We start from the raw sequence: 17,630 nt of genomic DNA, 5'->3' as shown, positions 1-17,630 counted from the left end.
GTTCAGTGTTGGTTCAGTTAACCCTCTGGGGTCTGAGGATATTCGGGGCCCTGGAGAAGTTTTGACATGCCCTGACATTTGTGCTTTTTTCAGTTGTTCATAAACATATTAATGGAAAAAGTGTCATTACACTGTATTCAGCACAAACTAGGCTACAATAATATGCGAGAAACATGTATGTACATGTTTGTATTTTTGAAGGAATAACGTTTATGCGTGGTTATTGAAAAAGCAAAAAACTTAAGTCACTGAAATGATGTAAAATGATGAATTTTGTTTCAATTTTCAGAATGATGTAAAAATTATGCTGCCTACTCGTTAATGTAAAACAATAGAGAGATTTAAATTTTGTAAGACACTTTTTGTCAAGAAACACAGTATGCGTGAAGGCGTGAATCATTTACATTTACATTTATTCATTTGGCAGACGCTTTTATCCAAAGCGACTTACAAGTGAGGAATACAACAAGCGAGTCGTCATGACGAGGCAAATAGACAAGAAGTGCTCATAATACAAGTTATAGGCAGTGCTCAGATTATCCTAAGCTACAATAGAGAGGAAGTGAAAGGATAAGTATAAGAATTTTTTTTTTTTTTTTTTTTTTTTTTTAAGATGAGGTTAAGTGCTCACGAAAGAGATGGGTTTTCAGCTGTCTTTTGAATATTGCCAGGGATTCCGCATTCCGGATGAAGGCAGGAAGATCATTCCACCAGCAAGGGACAGTGAATGAGAATGTTCTGGAAAGTGATTTCGTGCCTCTCTGTGATGGTACCACAAGCCTTCGCTCCTTTAATGAGCGCAGGTTTCTGGTAGGAGTGTAGACTCGTAAGAGTGAGTGGAAGTAGGAGGGTACTGAGCCTGTGGTGGATCTGTAAGCAAGCGTCAACGCCTTGAATTTGATGCGAGCAGCAAGTGGTAGCCAGTGAAGAGAGATGAAGAGAGGCGTGACGTGGGCTCTTTTGGGCTCGTTGAAGACGAGACGTGCTGCTGCGTTCTGAATCATTTGTAGAGGCTTGATTGTGCATGATGGCAGTCCAGCCAGAAGAGCATTGCAGTAATCAAGCCTAGAAATGACCAGAGCCTGGACCAGAAGTTGTGTTGCATGTTCTGTTAGAAAGGGCCTGATTTTCCTGATGTTGTAAAGTGCAAATCTGCATGACCGAGCTGTCTTTGCAATGTGGTCTTTGAAGGTCAGTTGGTCATCAAGGATTACTCCAAGATTTCTGGCCGAATTTGATGGGGTAATTGAGGATGTGCCTAGCTGGATGCTGAAATCGTGATTTAGAGTCGGATTGGCAGGGAAGACGAGAAGCTCAGTCTTAGATCCGAGATGTCCGCCAGACAGCTTGAGATTCGTGCAGCTACTGTGGGATCATCTCTGTTTATCATCATCATGAATAATGGGTAATGGGTGATTCTCACCTGAGAAGACAAAAGAATCATATATTAATGACCTGAAATGACTTGCATAATAATGAGCACTTTCAGTCAAGTAGGCTGTGAAAAAACCCTCTGTGATCATATCTCAAGCTCATCATATGGTGTATATTAAACATACAGAAAAAAAACAGCAATACTGAGAAATATTATTACAATTTAAAATAATGGTATTCTATTATATTCTTTAAAATATAATGTATTTCTGTGATGCAAAGTGTCTGAGCAATTATGTTACATCTGTGGCATTTCGAGTTTAGCTTAAAAGCATGCACATTTGGAGAAATATTGATGGATTCTCATATGTTTGTCAATTTTCTATACTGAGGAGTAATATTTATTCAATATTATATTGCCAGAGATCGCTAACTATGGCTATTCAAAACACTTTTCAAGACATTAAATACACGATTGAGACGATGTATGCATGTATTGACTGAATTTGCGTCTGGCTCCATGGGCGTGGCCGCATTAGCGGATAATGAGCTGAATTACGGACTTCTGACATGGCTCTCTTTTCAAACAGATTATATAAACAGAGAATATTTGTTTTCGATTTGACTTACACAATTTAAAACCTGACATTTCAATGTTTTTTCAGACATAAGTCTCATTTTTGTGTCATTAGTATTCACTAAGTTACAGTTAATTTTCTGAGAACTATCAGATTGGACTTCGTTCAGAGGGAGATGACAGATCACGCTTCAGGTTAGTTTTCTTTATTTTACAAAAAGCACAACATTTTGTTTTTACTCTGAGTGTACACAAATAAAAGAAGATATTCAACAGATTAAAATGGTGTATAACTCTTAATTATATGTGCAACATTGACAGTATTTTGAGTCTCTTTCACACTGGTAAGAAAAAAACGTCGTGGTATCGCCGGCGATACCTCAGACATCAGAGTGTTAATAACACTGTGAAGATCATCAAATTTTGAAGCAAGGTCAGTTCAGCTATAAGAAGTTCTACAAAAGGCAGCAATGCCATTATTCAGTATTAGTCAGGTCAGTGTTGGTTCAGTTTCAATAACAATGTCAGTGATGCAAGATGTGATTCAGTTGTAGAGCAGCTCTACAGTAGACAACATAGACAGCTTAATTCAATTCAAGTGTTTGTTCTCATCTGATGGTGTCAGTGTGAGTAGCATTTTCCCTGTCTGACAGCCAAAATCACAGCGTTTGTTGGTGACTCGTTCTTACTGCGGAAACATGACAATTGTGATGCTAAGATCGAGACTCCAATACCTTGAAAAAGGTGGAGTCCCTTTTCGCTATTCACTGGTGTGCTCCCTCTGTACAGCAGAGGACCACTTCAATTAATACACAGGATGATATGACGGTTATAGCTGGAGTTCTCCCACTGGGCCAGTCCCCACGGGCCTCCCACTCCTCACATACATTGCGGGTTGTGATGCTCCCCAATGAGTCTGCGGGTCCTTTCACGAGGGACCCAGTGTCCCTTTTGTAGCTCCTGCGGAGGACCAGATGTTGATTGCTGCATCGGAGGGTGGCCTTGAGTCTTCTGGGGATTAAGACTAAGAGTGGTGCAGGTTGAGTCCAACCCAGAGTTGATGACCATACTTTCCCAGGCCACTGCGAGAGTTGGGCTTGAGTGGAACCATCCATCCTGTCCTGAATGCTCGTGACTGGACGATTGGTTTCTCGGTGTGGGGTGTGTTGCACAACATCCTCCTGTCCTTTTACTGCCTGAAGCTGCTTACTTGCTTCCTCCGCTCTCACTACTCTCGATGGTGGTTATGTGTAGATTCCTCAGGTAGAGTGTGCAATTGCAGTGCATTACTGCTCGCAAAGTGCCGCCACTGGCAATTTTGATCACAGCTTGTCTTGAAAAATGTTGTAGGAGAAGTCACTGCAGGACTGTGTGCCAAAACTTCTGACACTGCCAGAATTTCGTTGGAGGTAAAATTTGATCGCAACAGTCATAAATCAGCTGGCTGTGAACATGTCAAACTAGCGATCAAAGACTACAGATTTTAGCCTAGGATTATAGGACTCTTTTAGGATTCTCAAATCTCAAATTCTCAAATCATGGCCAAAATCGCATAGTGTGCACCTCGTGCCTTTACGGTGCTGATGGACAGGCTGCCTCCACCCTGCATGATATGGCCCTCCTACAAGTCCATCAGGCTCACCATGCAGGCCTTTTGCCAGGCGATGTCCACCTTGGTGGTCCAACAATGTCATCTCTGGCTGAAACTGGTTGAGATAAAGGAAGCTGGCAAAGTTTGCTTTCTCGACGCCCCATCTCACAGGCAGCCTCTCAAAGGGTTAGTTCACCCAAAAATGAACTTTGTGTCATCAAATACTCACACTCATGTTGTCCCAAACCCATAAGACCTTCGTTTGTCTTTGAAACACAAATTAAGAATTTTTTAATTTAATTTAATTTTTTTTTTTTTTTTTTTGATGAAATCCAAGGGTATCTGATCCACACATAGGCAGCAATGATATTGCACCTTCTTAGGTCCAGAAAGGTATTAAAAACATTGTTAAAACAGATGACGTGACACAGATCTAAATGGGTCTTCCTTGTGCTGGAGGGATAACTGTAAAAATATTTATATTTGTCAAGTAGCTGTGCGTTTAACCCCTTACCAGTCACCCCACTTTTGGCCAGGTAGTGAAAAATGACATACCCAAAATAAAATGGTTGCTGCTAACAAGTCCTCCAGACTACACACAAAACCAAGGTATCATTTGAAAGCTGACACTTGACAGTTTACTATGAAAGACTCAGCAATTACTCTAGCAATTACTAATAGAGAGACAAAAAAGCTCAAACACAATGGATATTTTTTGTTCCATAATAATTGTTTATGAAAATGAAAAATGCAAAAGGCAGATACATAGGAGCCTGGAAACATAAGCAAACTAAAGCCATATGTCTAATCAATATATGTTTAAAATTTGAAGGTGATACAAGCAAAAATGAATTTTTTACAACCATTTATTTCAGTGCATGTCTAGGCACCTTTCCAAAAAGGCCACTTGGAGATGCCAAAGGGACACTTGGTAACCACCTTTTACTGTGAAGTATAAGAAGTCTATTTGATCATTTCCATACATTTTATCATTCCAATATGACAAAGCACAATTTATATACTATATCTGGTATATTTTTTCCTCTTAAAAGTTTAGAAAAATGCAATCCAAGGATCATTTACATACAGCAACATATAGCCATACCCACCCTGTTGTTGCCCTGATGGCAGATTTACATCAGTTTACAATTTTTATATTCAAATGCAAAGGATCATTTACACAAAGCAATTTACCATCATACCCACTCTATTGTTACCCTTATTGAACATTTACACCAGCAGCTAATGACCAAGACTGCAATCAAGACGCTAGATACAGCACTCTCCTCCGAATAATCCACATTTTCTTCATCACTGCTTCGCATAATTTCTTCCAATGCAGAAACAGGAGAAAACAACTTCTGTGCACGACGCTGATCCATGGCTGGCGAATGCTAGCAGTGCGAGTGCTAGTGGCCAGCAGGTGTGTCCCTTATATTTGCGTCACGCCAGTGGGCGTGCACTATTTTTCCTGGAACCAAATTGTTACGCACACTAAACAACAATGTATTACACGCGAGTTCTGTCAGGACCACTATCGTCAAATATGATAGATAATGCATAGAGTTTGTATTGGCGGTATGGTTCTGTTCTGGGCAAGAACTCCCTGCGCATCCATGCAGCCTAGCATGGATAAGAGCAGGGAGAGCAGCAATAAACCCCCAAAACAAACCATATGCTGATATCCCCCAACACAAACTGAGTGTGAAAATCTGAATGCCATTTTTCCTCAAAATGCAGTTACCTGAATGACCTGAATTTATTTTTTTTTTTTAAATAAATGGGCGAAGCTTACACCCGTAGCGGCAGCAAATCTGATACAACAAGCATGTTGTAGCGCATTTAGTTAGCGATTTTTATATATCATATATGCTTACACCGTTAGCAGCAATCTAGTCGGGGAAGCATACACCCATTGCCTAAATTTTTTTTTTTTTTCTCTCTTCTCTCTCCTATTGGGGGAAGCTTACACCCCTAGTGGCAGCAATCTGTTACAAAAGCATGTTGTAAATCACAGACTAGTATTAAACTAGTGGTAGTCAGGTTGGGGAAGCATACACCCGCAGCAATAGCTCTGAGTTAGATGCAGCGTGCAGCTAAGAAATGAAATGCAGTGCTTCCTCATCATGAGCACGATTTCTGCTCCAGTCGGGCCGATTCCTTTGGCTACGAAAGACAAGATGGCGACTCCCATGATATCACACTCCTTACAGGACCATCAGTTAGACATTGTTAGGGTTGAATAAGAAACCTCTGTGTATTTAAAGAAAAGCATGTTACAGTACTCTGATAAGTTTTCAAGCCACAGACGTTTGTTCACTTATCGCAGAATGTTGCGATATGATTGGATATCATAAAGAGCATAAGTCTAAGACAACAGCTTAAGATAACATGTACCTGAATAAACTTACCACAGTAGTGCTTATAGTATGCAGCAATGACACTAGAGCTTTGGTAACAAGCAATTTTTTAGATAGCCTAGCTTGTTCTAACCTTTAAGAACGAGCGTTTCCAGTGGCACTATAGCTTTAAGAAAAACGATGTTTACTATGTGCTGCATCACAACAGAAAAGCCGTTTGCACCATGAATCTTTGTTTTTCTGTCTCTACTGCAAAGCTGCTTGAATCTGCGACGTATAGCGCTAAACACGGCGATCCGACCAGCGTGTATGTTGCTATGAAAGCGCCCCGACCAGCGTGTGCGGCGATCAAGCCGGTTGCCAATGACAACAGATAGTAACGCACATTGCCAAATACGATCGCAAAAGCTTTGCAAAAACATTTTTACTGAGAAGGACTAGAAGCCTAAGCAAGAGTAATAGCTTTAACAACATCATGAGTTAGCTTTAAAACAATGAGCATTAAAAGGAACTTAGCTTAGCTTCGTGGAAACATTCAGAGATGAAGGAGAGTGAAATAGCCGGCTGTAACATGGATGTTTGTTCTTGTCTTGAAACGTTCTTCATGCGGGGAGTGCAGATCATTTGAACTGCCAGTCCATGTCTAATTGCAGCGATGCGAGAAGCAATGCTAACCTTAACTCAGTCATTTCCAATCAGTCGGCTTATGATCAATGCAGTGAATGAGAGGTGAAATCCACAAATCCCTCTCGCTAAATTCCCGATTGCACAATTCCTAGTGAGATGATGCTGTTTGCCTGTCGAATTCGCCATTTAATTTGCTCCTGAGAAATGCAATAGCTGCTGATAATACGGAGGAGCTTATATATAGATGCCGTAATAGGCGTCGTATTCCTATAGGTAGACGCAAGTCACCTGGGAGTCAGCTGATGCAAGCTTGACTGACGTGACCTGCCAGAACTGACGCTACGCTAGATATTATGCAAATCAACACATTGGCGTAATCCTTATTGCATAGGCTAACATTACATGACAACACAATAGTTTGCCGTTGCTGTCTTTTTACTTTTTTTCCCACTTATGTTTGCCTGTGTGTAATCACACGTCACTGAAAGCTCCTGTCCACTTTTTTTTTATACATATGTATATGTGTCCAGTTTTCATCGGACATCTTCTGGGCTGTTCTCATTCATTTACAGACACACTACTAAATACAGTGATAAGTTTTATTTCATTGAATAAAGCACTAGATGTGGACAGTTCGCCGAATAAACATGACAGCGCACCCATGAATAGTGCTTACAGGATGTAAACAATATAAGTTATATCGATTTTTATACCAGTTTGCATGCTTTTGGACAAATATTTACTATGGAAATCGTGTACTGGACTCTTCCCATGGAAAAAACGATGTCACCATTATACTGCCAAACATTACAATTCCACAACACAAAAAGGTAAGGACGCCCCCTCCCTTTTGTGGTCTTTGTTCACGGTCATACAGAATAACAAAAAACTACTATAAAGTCATCTTGATTGTATAATGCTTGTACAGGTTGAATAAGCATTCTTGTATCTTTCACACAACTTGATAAATTTCGCTCAACTTGATCATTTTACTTGATAAAATGTATTGTAAACAAGCGATCAATGTAAACGATGTCACACATGAAGCCGTCGTCGATCCTTGAACGTAAAGGGGTTAAACAATACCCTTACAGACAAATCTTCCTGGACTAGCTTCATCCAGGGATAACAAATGCTTACTTCCTAATTCTCCCAGCTCTTTCAACCAGACAGCAAGATTTAAAATGCATTAGAAATGAAAATAAATAGAGGATGCATAAAAGATTTATACAAAATGCATTAAAAATGAAATAAGAAAAATAATTAAAAGAAATAATAGATGATACACATAAAATAAAGTACAATCAGAGGGATCACGTGACCCATCGGCTCTGCTTGCATAGTCTTATTTTTTCAATAATCCTTTAACATACTTCAAATACTTCGACATTGTAACGTGTCGGTGTTGCAATAGAGATGAAACGTAAACGGATATCCACAACGAAGGGTATTTTAATGAAGAACTACAGAGCCGAAGCATACACACACAATATAGCATTACATTAAGAACGGACAGGGAGTGAAGGGAGTGAGTCCAATATAAAGGGAGTGCTAACGAGGAAGTCCAGGTGATGATGATCGGTGATGATGGGGAGAAGACGAGGGAAGTGAGTGCAGGTGTGGAGAATAGGAGGATTATGGGAATTGGAGTCCTGGAGACAAGGGATCTGTGACAGACATCTATCTCATCATGAATCCTTCCCCAAACAAAGAAGCAAGGAAAAGGGAAAATGAATAATCGCCCTTAAAGAAAAAAATTCAAGGATTCTGCCATCTCCAAGGAAGAACTCGATGCAGCTATTGCTAATGGCATAAAGCTAGCCCTCCAAGAACAACAACGTGGTCTAGATGTGGCCGTAGCCTCCACTGTCAGGGAAGCTGTGGACTCCATTCTGGTCCCAGCACTATGTGACTTGCGAACGGAAATCCAAAAGACTAATGAAACTGTGAAGGAGATCAGCAGTGAACTTGAGAAGGTAGCCAAATCTACTAAACGGACTCAAGACCGTGTGGAATCTGTTCAGACGGCTGCACGAGAGGACAGGCGATCGGTTATCGAACTAAAGACACAGCTAGACCAGCTCACTACAAAGTTGACAGACCTGGAGGTCTTGCCTGTAAAGTGCACAAGGAAGTCTTTGTTCTTGTTGTTCTTATTAACAGTTAAAGTTCTGTAATGTCTGTTTACTTTGGTACTTTCTTAAAAACCATCAATTGATAAGAAAAGGATGTAAATAAGCATTATTTCCTTAAGCCACTTTAGACACCATGAACACAAAACCTGTTACTTTACTACTTTACTACTACTTTACTACTTTACATGGAAATGGTAAGTTAATATGCTTTCTTGTTCCGATAATAGAAAAAATGTCAGTTTAATCAGAATGTTTGCATTTTAGTAAACATTCTTCACACAAAACATTGAACCAAACACATCACCATTTCAGGTTTGCAAGTTTTCAGAGTGTTTTTAATCATGAAGAACTGTTCTCCTTTAGTATCCAGACTGTTAATATGTTCTTATTTCTTAGGCACCACTTTTGACTATTCTTGTGTAAGACTGCCCTTGTTTTATAGACACACACATCTCTTACTTGTTATTATATTTCTCAATATGCCATATATGGTATGGTTTGATATCTGTACTATTATTGGATGTCCAGGAGATCCTGGAGGTTGCTTGATCTTGTGTGTATAAATATGATATCTCACGCTGCTGCTGCCACACATCACAGGAGTTGAGGCACCTGTTTACCTTAAAAGACAAGCTAACAGATCTGGTGGCTCATCCGGGATATTCCCAAGACACACTGGACAGAAAATCATCCTTTCTTACAAAAATGTTTTTTGGGATCCTTCTCAGTCTCACACTGAGTTTATGCTGCTGTGATGCTAAATGCAGTAAGTGTAATTATCTGATTTGATTGATACTAATTTATCTTAACTCTATTGTCCTCTCCATTTAGGTGTCACACTTGAAATGAAACTTCTTCTTTTTTTCAGGAAAACCAATGTAATATATTTTTGTTCAATAATATTTTTTGATTATTATTTAACATTTTGAGGGTATTTTATGATACTATGCAATATTTATACAATTTTATTAGCTATTTTTCTAATATATTTTTAAATTATTTTTCGATTAAAGCAGTATTCCATGTTAAAATACAGACAAGGCATTTAAAATCAAAATTTTTGAAGGTAGATTAGTGCCATCTGGTGGGAGTAAAAAAATGAAAAACTTACCTAATGCCATGGTGTAACCAGTGTTTACTCTTTTTTTGATCTTTCTACAGTGGGAGCTATGTTTGTAGAAACAGAAGCATCATGTATTAAAAGTACTGATACCAACAGCAACCAGGAGCTTGAAAAACTTCAGGACAGAATTAAATATGTTGCTCGAAGCTGCAAAGAAATTCTTGACAAATATCAAGTTTATGAGGGTATGGTATTTTTGAATTTATTTTTGTTATCTTAAGCAACAACTCAATTTAAGGTGACTCAGCAATGCTTCTGTTAATGCAGATGGCCTGTACTATCTGACCTCACCAAGAGGGGTCCTTTACCAGACGTTTTGTGATATGACCACTGCGGGCGGCGGCTGGACGCTGGTGGCCAGCGTTCATGAAAACAACATGTATGGAAAGTGTACTGTTGGTGATCGCTGGTCTAGTGATCAGGGCAGCAACGCAAACCGGCCTGATGGAGAAGGAACATGGGCAAACAGAGTCACATTTGGAACTGCAGAGGCCGCTACAAGTGATGATTACAAGGTAATTTTTTATTACATTCACAATTAAAACATGTTAATCTACAAAATGAATGAACAGTCTGTTTCCTCTCTGTCATAGAATCCTGGATACTTTGGAATTGCGGCACAGGATGTGTCTGTGTGGCATGTTCCTAATAATATTGTGATGGAAAACTGGAGCACTGCCTCCATCCTGAGATACCACACTGAAAATCGCTTCTTAACTCAATACGGAGGAAATCTTTTCAATTTATTCAAGGTCAGACAAACTTTGACAGCAGCTTTAAGCTTTAAATAAAATATAAGTTAAAGGCAAAAGACTACAATTCTGTAAAAAAAAAAAAAAAAAAAAAAAACTTTTTATGTTATTTTCCCAGAAATTCCCTGTGAGCTTTGGAATCGGAACTTGCAAAATTGATAATGGACCTGCTATTCCAATAGTGTATGATACTGGAAATGTGGATTCTACCAAAAAACTGTATGGACCTAATTCAAGAGGTACAACAATTCCTCTTGGGCCAATATTTTTCAAATATTTTAAAGAAAGTAGCTACATTGACTGATATTAAATCTGTGTATTATTCAGTGATGGTGTAGGCCAGCACTATCTCACGACCAATTTGTACGTATTTTACAAGGTGGGTAATTCGTACAAATTCGTACAACGTCACTCGTACAAATTCATACAATTTGTCTAAACCCCAGTGACCGGTAGGTTTAGGGGAAGTTTAAGGTCATACGAATTCATACAAATTAGCCACCTCGTATAGTAAGTACAAATTGCTATGAGATCAGGTTGTGTAGGCCTATTATTTACAAAGCATCATCAATGTTGAGATGGAATCACTTTAATTAATGAATGCCATTCTGTGTGCATGGACCATGACAGACCATCATCAATTATATATTCTGTGCTTTTTTCAGCAATATTTGAGCCTGGATTCATCACATTCAGAGTCTTCAATAATGAAAAGGCAGCCATGGCACTTTGTTCGGGCACTAAACCAACCGGTTGTGACATTGAACATGTGAGCTAAACAAATATTATGGATTATTTACAACAATGTTCATGAACAGCATTGGTGAAGTGCTGCTGATCACCACAGGCAATATTTCATGCTTTAGTGTATAAATGAAGAGGAAATTTATTTACAGTAATACAATTACAACAGAAGTAAATCAACTGCAATGATATATGAGGAAATATGTATGTTTTGTTGTTATTAATGTACTCATATTTTTGCAGTTCTGTATTGGTGGAGGTGGACACTTTCCTGAGGCGGTCCCTAGACAGTGCGGGGACTTTCCGAGTTTCGACTGGGATGGCTATGGTACTAATACAGGATGGAGTGCTTCCAAAGAGATAACTGAAGCAGCTGTACTTCTTTTTTATCGCTGACCTGCTTCCTTTACTTCTGTCAGAGATATATGACATTGATTAATATCTGAATACACAATAATTTGCTCAAATATATTTCTTATATTTCTTATATATTTTCTCTTTTTCTATTATCTAAGAATGTGTATGGTGTTTGTAACTGATGAAAAAAAAAAAAAAAACCTGTCAGATTAGCCATTTATTGTGAGGCTTCTTTTAATGCATATAACCTACTTTTAACTTCTCAGTGTTCATGGGTTTTTTTTTTCAACTGTTCACAAATGGAAACAAATGTATAATGTTCAAATAAAACCAATGGGTTGTCAATGCTGTTCAAACAATGGATTCAAAATCTACTTTAGGTTTCATAGTTTATAAGTTTCACTGAAAATATTCCATGATCATATTCCATAACACATTTGGTTACATTCTGTTCTGCTAATAAAGTCTGTTATTACTAATTCGTCTTCGAGTTCACATCTCTCATAAATATTTATAAAAAATAAAGTTACATACTGTAGAACATCTTTTAAATAAGTACCAAACTTTATCTTAATATAAGCCTACTGTTGTATGTTGTGCAGCAGACGAGGTTAAAGCCAAATTGGAAAACCTACGAGATACATTCATGAGGAATCAGCGCCATCTTGTAGGCATGAATTAGCTGAAGACGATCAATAGTTTTTCACTCCTACCAAAGTTTCACTTACTGTAGCTGCATCCAGGGGCGGAGCCAGACATTGTAAACATTCGGGGCTCAGCCCAAATCTATATTTGACCAATGACATTTAATTTTCTGTTAACAGTTTTACTGACATAAAAGGAGCTTATGTAGTAGTATTCTTGTTCAAAAAATGTACATTATTTGGCACTGTTCATTTTTAAAACTTTAAAAAAATTTGTACATTTTAAGGTTAAATGCATCAATCTGGGGCACTTTGAGAGCTCAAATTTGAGAGCTTAAGCCCATACCAGTGTTAATTTCATTGACGAATAATTTTCGTCAACGACATTTTTTCACGGACGAAAACGAGACGATGACTAAATAAAAATGTGTTTTGAATAACTAAAACTATGACTAAAATCTACTCGTCAACGAATAGAAACGAGACGAAAATGAAAGAGAGGGATGATTTGGGAAGATATCCAGTCAGGACTGCTGTCCTGTGTGGAAGATGCGGACATTTGAATTGTAATGTGCTGATCTAACCGCGGGAAATGCAGCGCTGTTGCGCTCTACAGGCTCGCGCAGCAGCACATCTGACTGCTTCACAATTAATGAATAGCGCACATTTATGCCATGCTATTGCTTATAGAGAATACGATTCTGACGTCACGCCGCGTTGAGTTCTGGGTAACTTCTTTGTTTATACGCCATCTTGACAGGATCACGCAGCCTTTCCGTCATTGAGTTTAGTTCAGTAATTTGTTTTCTGTCATGATTGTGAAAAATTTCACCATTGTATGTCATTAATGCTGTATCGATAATGGTGATAGTAACTCTGATAATCGTTCTGAGAGAGAACTGGACAATGAGCAACGTTTTTTGCCTTTTCTACGTGTAAAAACAGCAAGGGAAGCAGGTCGAGGAGATGACGAGAAGACGCCGGATGGCAAATATTTTAGTAATGGCACTGATTAAACCCACTGCATATCACTCAATAAAAGAATCACATTGCTGAGTGTTTTTTGACATTTTTGGTTTAATAATTAACATTACCTTTTGCGAGTCTGACCCTCACTCCGCTCGTGAATTAGTAGAACTTGAACGGGGACATTCAAATGCTTTTAAGAATGAAGAAACGCTTAATGCACCGAGACAAACACAAGATTCTGTACATATCTGTTAAAGCATACTGTGTGGAGAACGCGTTGCGTTCATATTCAGGGCTCGTCTGCACATCTTTTAATATAATGTCATCATAATACACTAAGCCAGCGTTTTTAAAAGGTGCCCTTGCAAGGACTCACTACTAAACTGTTGACAAGCTCCTAGGGTTTTGATTTTGTTTGTCATCTGTTGAAATAAATATAAAAATACAGTGTGTTCGTGTCCGTCTGTCCGCTGACTGACCCATAATCTCTGATTCTCTGGGATCGTGGAAAGGAATATTTACAATGACAACAGTTGTAGGCCTACTCAATATGCTCATTTAAGCATAATTTAACCGTTTCCAACAAATAAATGAATCGATTTTTCTCAGAGTGTTGAACCCATACTTTTATTTGGATATTCATATGATGGCTGAAGCAGCGCGAGCGTCCAGTGTGCGATACGGTAAACAGATGAACATTGTAAACGAAATTCTACAAAACTTCAGTGAAAAAATAAAAAATAAATAAAATTATCATGCGATGCTATAAAATAGCTTCTGTTCCCTGCAAACGATACCCTTAAAAATGTGAATGTTCCACTTAATGGCAGAAACAAAACAAAAGGTAAGCAAGTATCTGTATTCATTTCAGTGCAAGTAGTAGGGGGCGATCCTGTCAAAATGGCGGCGCCGCCCCGGCATGCAACACGGCATGACGTGGGTTCGTATTCTCTATAAGCTAATGTTGATGAATTATGACAATGTTTGACAATGTGCCAATCCCTGAAAAGTACTGAATTTTGTTCTTTCGTGTCTTTTTGCACTTGAACGGTCAAAAAACGTCCGCTTTGAGCAAAGTACAGTTGGGTGAACATAAACAGTTTGGGGAATATGTAGGCCTACCTATATCAGTGCATAGGATCTATGCATTGTTAGAGAAATGCTTAATGCATTACAATTTAACTAAATTAAATTTTAGTCGACTAAAATCTTATGATATTTAGTCGACTAAAACTAGACTAAAACTAAAACAATTTCCGATGACTAAAATATGACTAAAACTAAATGGCATTTTAGTCAAAAGACTATGACTAAGACTAAATTCAAATTTGCTGTCAAAATTAACACTGGCCCATACAGTGTGTAAATTGAACAAAGAAACAGCGTTGACTTGTACCTGGGCATTAAAAAGGGTTCAAACATCTTTTTAGTTCTGATATAGAGTCTCAGTCTACATTGTGTTTTAGGATGCCAAACAATTATTACAATAAAACAATATAATAATGTTTTAATACTAATTATTCATGACAGTAATTTCCATATATTGTAACAAATGCACTCTAAAATAAATGACAATTTTTATTAGTTACTTACTTTACAAAACAGTATTGGGAAATTATAACACTTTTGTACTAATCTCTAAGTTAAATCCTTGAGCTTTTATTTTGATCACCAGATCACCAGCTGATCGCGTGAGCAAATGTGCGCACTTCTCTTTAAAACACGCAGCACAGACAGACTGTATATATACTTAATCACTGTATTTTGCTGTTTTATAAAGGCACAAAGCCTTATCACGGTTCCGATTTTAGTTCGTTGGTAAAATACAACGTAGTAGCCTATGTTTTAAATTTTCAGTTCATTATGAAACGGTGGCGGCAGCACAGGGTCATTAATGGGAAACACTGAATATATGTTTAGCTGACAAATTTGCTAAAGTTGTCATAGCTATTAGTTGTTATATCATAACAAAAACCCTTCAACCGGACCGAACGAGTGTCTCGAGGCCTGCCTCTACTCTGAGTGAGTGACAGGAGGCGTGTCTGTGTTCAGCTGCTGTGTGCGTGAATGCGCTGTCGGAGAGAAGAGAGAGAAAACGCTGCCGGTGTATGGATACTTATGATGAATACTGTAGAAAAGCGGTGTTGGACTGTTTAACATATTTTAATAGAGAGATATATTTAGAAAAAATATATTTAGAGAGCACTATTAAGAATCCTCAAACCTGAAAGATTCGGGGTTTTTGGGAAAACATTCGGGGCTCCAGCCCCCTTAACCCACCCCTAGCGCCGCCTCTGGCTGCATCGCAAGACTGTAGCAGTACGTAGAGTTCAAATATAAAATTGAGTTAAATATAGCTAGTAAATCAATGATGGGGAAAGAAAAATTGGTGCATCTTGTTTTTCAACTCTCGACTACCCGGAACAAATCCGCAGTGAACATGTCATCGCCCCATTAACAGAGTTAATTAACAGAGAGGCTGCATTTAACCTTGCTTTTTACCTTTACTTTCTGCTAAAATAATAATTTACTAATTAATCAGTGATACATTCCATATGTGAACATTTCATTAAAATAATTTTAGGTTCTCTGTTTTATGGTACAAAATGGCCAGAATTTGTGGTGGTTTGCTCCGTCAGAGTGGTGGGCGCACTGCCTGCGGTAGGGAAAACATTGGCTTAAGTGATGAACTTGTATATTTTTATTCACTGCTTTGCTCAAGTGTAACAGTCTTGTAATGTTGTTGAATAAATATTTTTATTTTTAGACTTTTTCCAGCAAATATGGATAAATGTGGGTGTTTGTGGTTAATTTTATTAATTAATAGGGATGCACTGATGGGGTGACTAAAGGTGACTTGACTTGACTTGACTTAAAAGGTTACACAAATGACATGGTCTTTTTAAATGGGGCATAAATTCAACATTTGGATCCAGTCTTTTTACTACAAAAACACAAACAAACATACTGTCATAGACACGCCAGGCTCTGCACCCAGCCAATGATGTCGCACTCCCTCACCAGACACTCATCACCAGCCCAATCAGCAGCACCAATAAAGACACTGGCTGCGTCCGAAAACTGAAAAATGCTGCCTTCCGAGGACACATTTCAAGGTAGTAAGGCATCAAGGCACGTCAGAATCCAATGTTAGCTTCACTTCCTCTCTCATGAGATACCTTCCTCAGATCGATTTTTGAAGGAAGCATAGATGTATCCTTAGCTGCCTTTGATATCCCACAATCCTGTGCTTTCCATTCTGTGACAGTTGAGCTAGAAAAATAAAGATGGCGTCCGAAGGTTGCATTTGCTGCTCAGTTTGTGTATAAATGTACGATTTTGATCAACATATTTCAATTTTGATATCATTTCTATCGAGAAATTACTACTGTAGTAATTAAATATTTGTTTAGTTCTCACCAAAGCTCGCGCTATATTACTGTAGATCATTAAACTGTTACGCTGCCTCAGAAGTCTGTCCGAAATCAATTTCGTGAGGTACCTTCATGCACAAATGCTGCCATACAAGTCATTCTCTTATAAGATAGCGAGGCAGCAAGACAGCTACCTAGGTTTTCGGACGCAGCCACTTACAGTCACTAGGCGTTGCTCAATGTCAAGGAAGGATCCTCGGAAGCCAGAATTTCGAGGATGCTACGTCATCGACATCCGTCAAAGGACTGTTCCAATGTCGAGGATCCTCAGAATTTCCTGAATTTTCTCAGAGTCCTTCGTTCGAAAAGTATCCCATACACAGGAAAGGATGCATATGTGTAGCCTTCGCGCTCTTCGCGCTCTCAAATCACCCACATAATCCTATGCGCGCAGCTTTGCGATCTTGTGCAAAAAATTTTTAAAAAATGTTGGACGTTAGCGGGCAATATGCTTTCAAATGTAAGTATATTTACGTTACCAAACATTTGTTATAACTGTAGTAAACATGTCAGATAAATAAAGTTTAACATTTAAATGCCAGTACAAATTACTACCGTATTGATATTATAAAATATACAAATACAAATTACGTTATTGATGGCTAACTGAACCGGACCGTCATTTAACAATTGTTAGCTTGGTTGCCGTCACCGGCATTTAATTTATAAATAACTAGTTAAGTTGTCCAAAGTAATTTAACGTTAATATTATACCATTATACCATTCACAGCGTTATTTATAGCTTTTCTATATGTCTCCGTGTAGAAAACAAGCAGCTATTTACCGGGGGGTAATCACGCAATGACGTGCACTTGCTAGTCTGTTCCATTTACGTGTTCTCCGAATGCTAAAGAGGAGCTCGCCTAGCCTCTGAAGGAAGTGACTTGGAAGGACCAGTTCTGCCAAGGAAGTATCCTTGACATTGAGAAATGCCTACTCAGT

The 17,630-nt window shown here is 38.5% G+C and overlaps 1 protein-coding gene across 1 annotated transcript; it reads left to right on the top strand.

Annotated features, from left to right (window-relative positions):
- Window positions 1–9,260: 9,260 nt before the first annotated feature.
- Window positions 9,261–12,119, top strand: LOC125247118 (intelectin-like). Its single transcript, XM_048158321.1, has 7 exons — window positions 9,261–9,430; window positions 9,826–9,972; window positions 10,055–10,302; window positions 10,381–10,539; window positions 10,658–10,778; window positions 11,205–11,308; window positions 11,527–12,119. The coding sequence occupies exons 1-7, from the start codon at window positions 9,370–9,372 to the stop codon at window positions 11,677–11,679; spliced, it is 993 nt and encodes a 330-aa protein (XP_048014278.1). The 5' UTR covers window positions 9,261–9,369; the 3' UTR covers window positions 11,680–12,119.
- Window positions 12,120–17,630: the final 5,511 nt, after the last annotated feature.

Source organism: Megalobrama amblycephala, linkage group LG15, assembly GCF_018812025.1.
Source record: "Megalobrama amblycephala isolate DHTTF-2021 linkage group LG15, ASM1881202v1, whole genome shotgun sequence".
Taxonomy (NCBI): domain Eukaryota; kingdom Metazoa; phylum Chordata; class Actinopteri; order Cypriniformes; family Xenocyprididae; genus Megalobrama; species Megalobrama amblycephala.
Note: the sequence above shows the minus strand (reverse complement) of the source record. Positions and strands in the feature narration are given on the sequence as shown.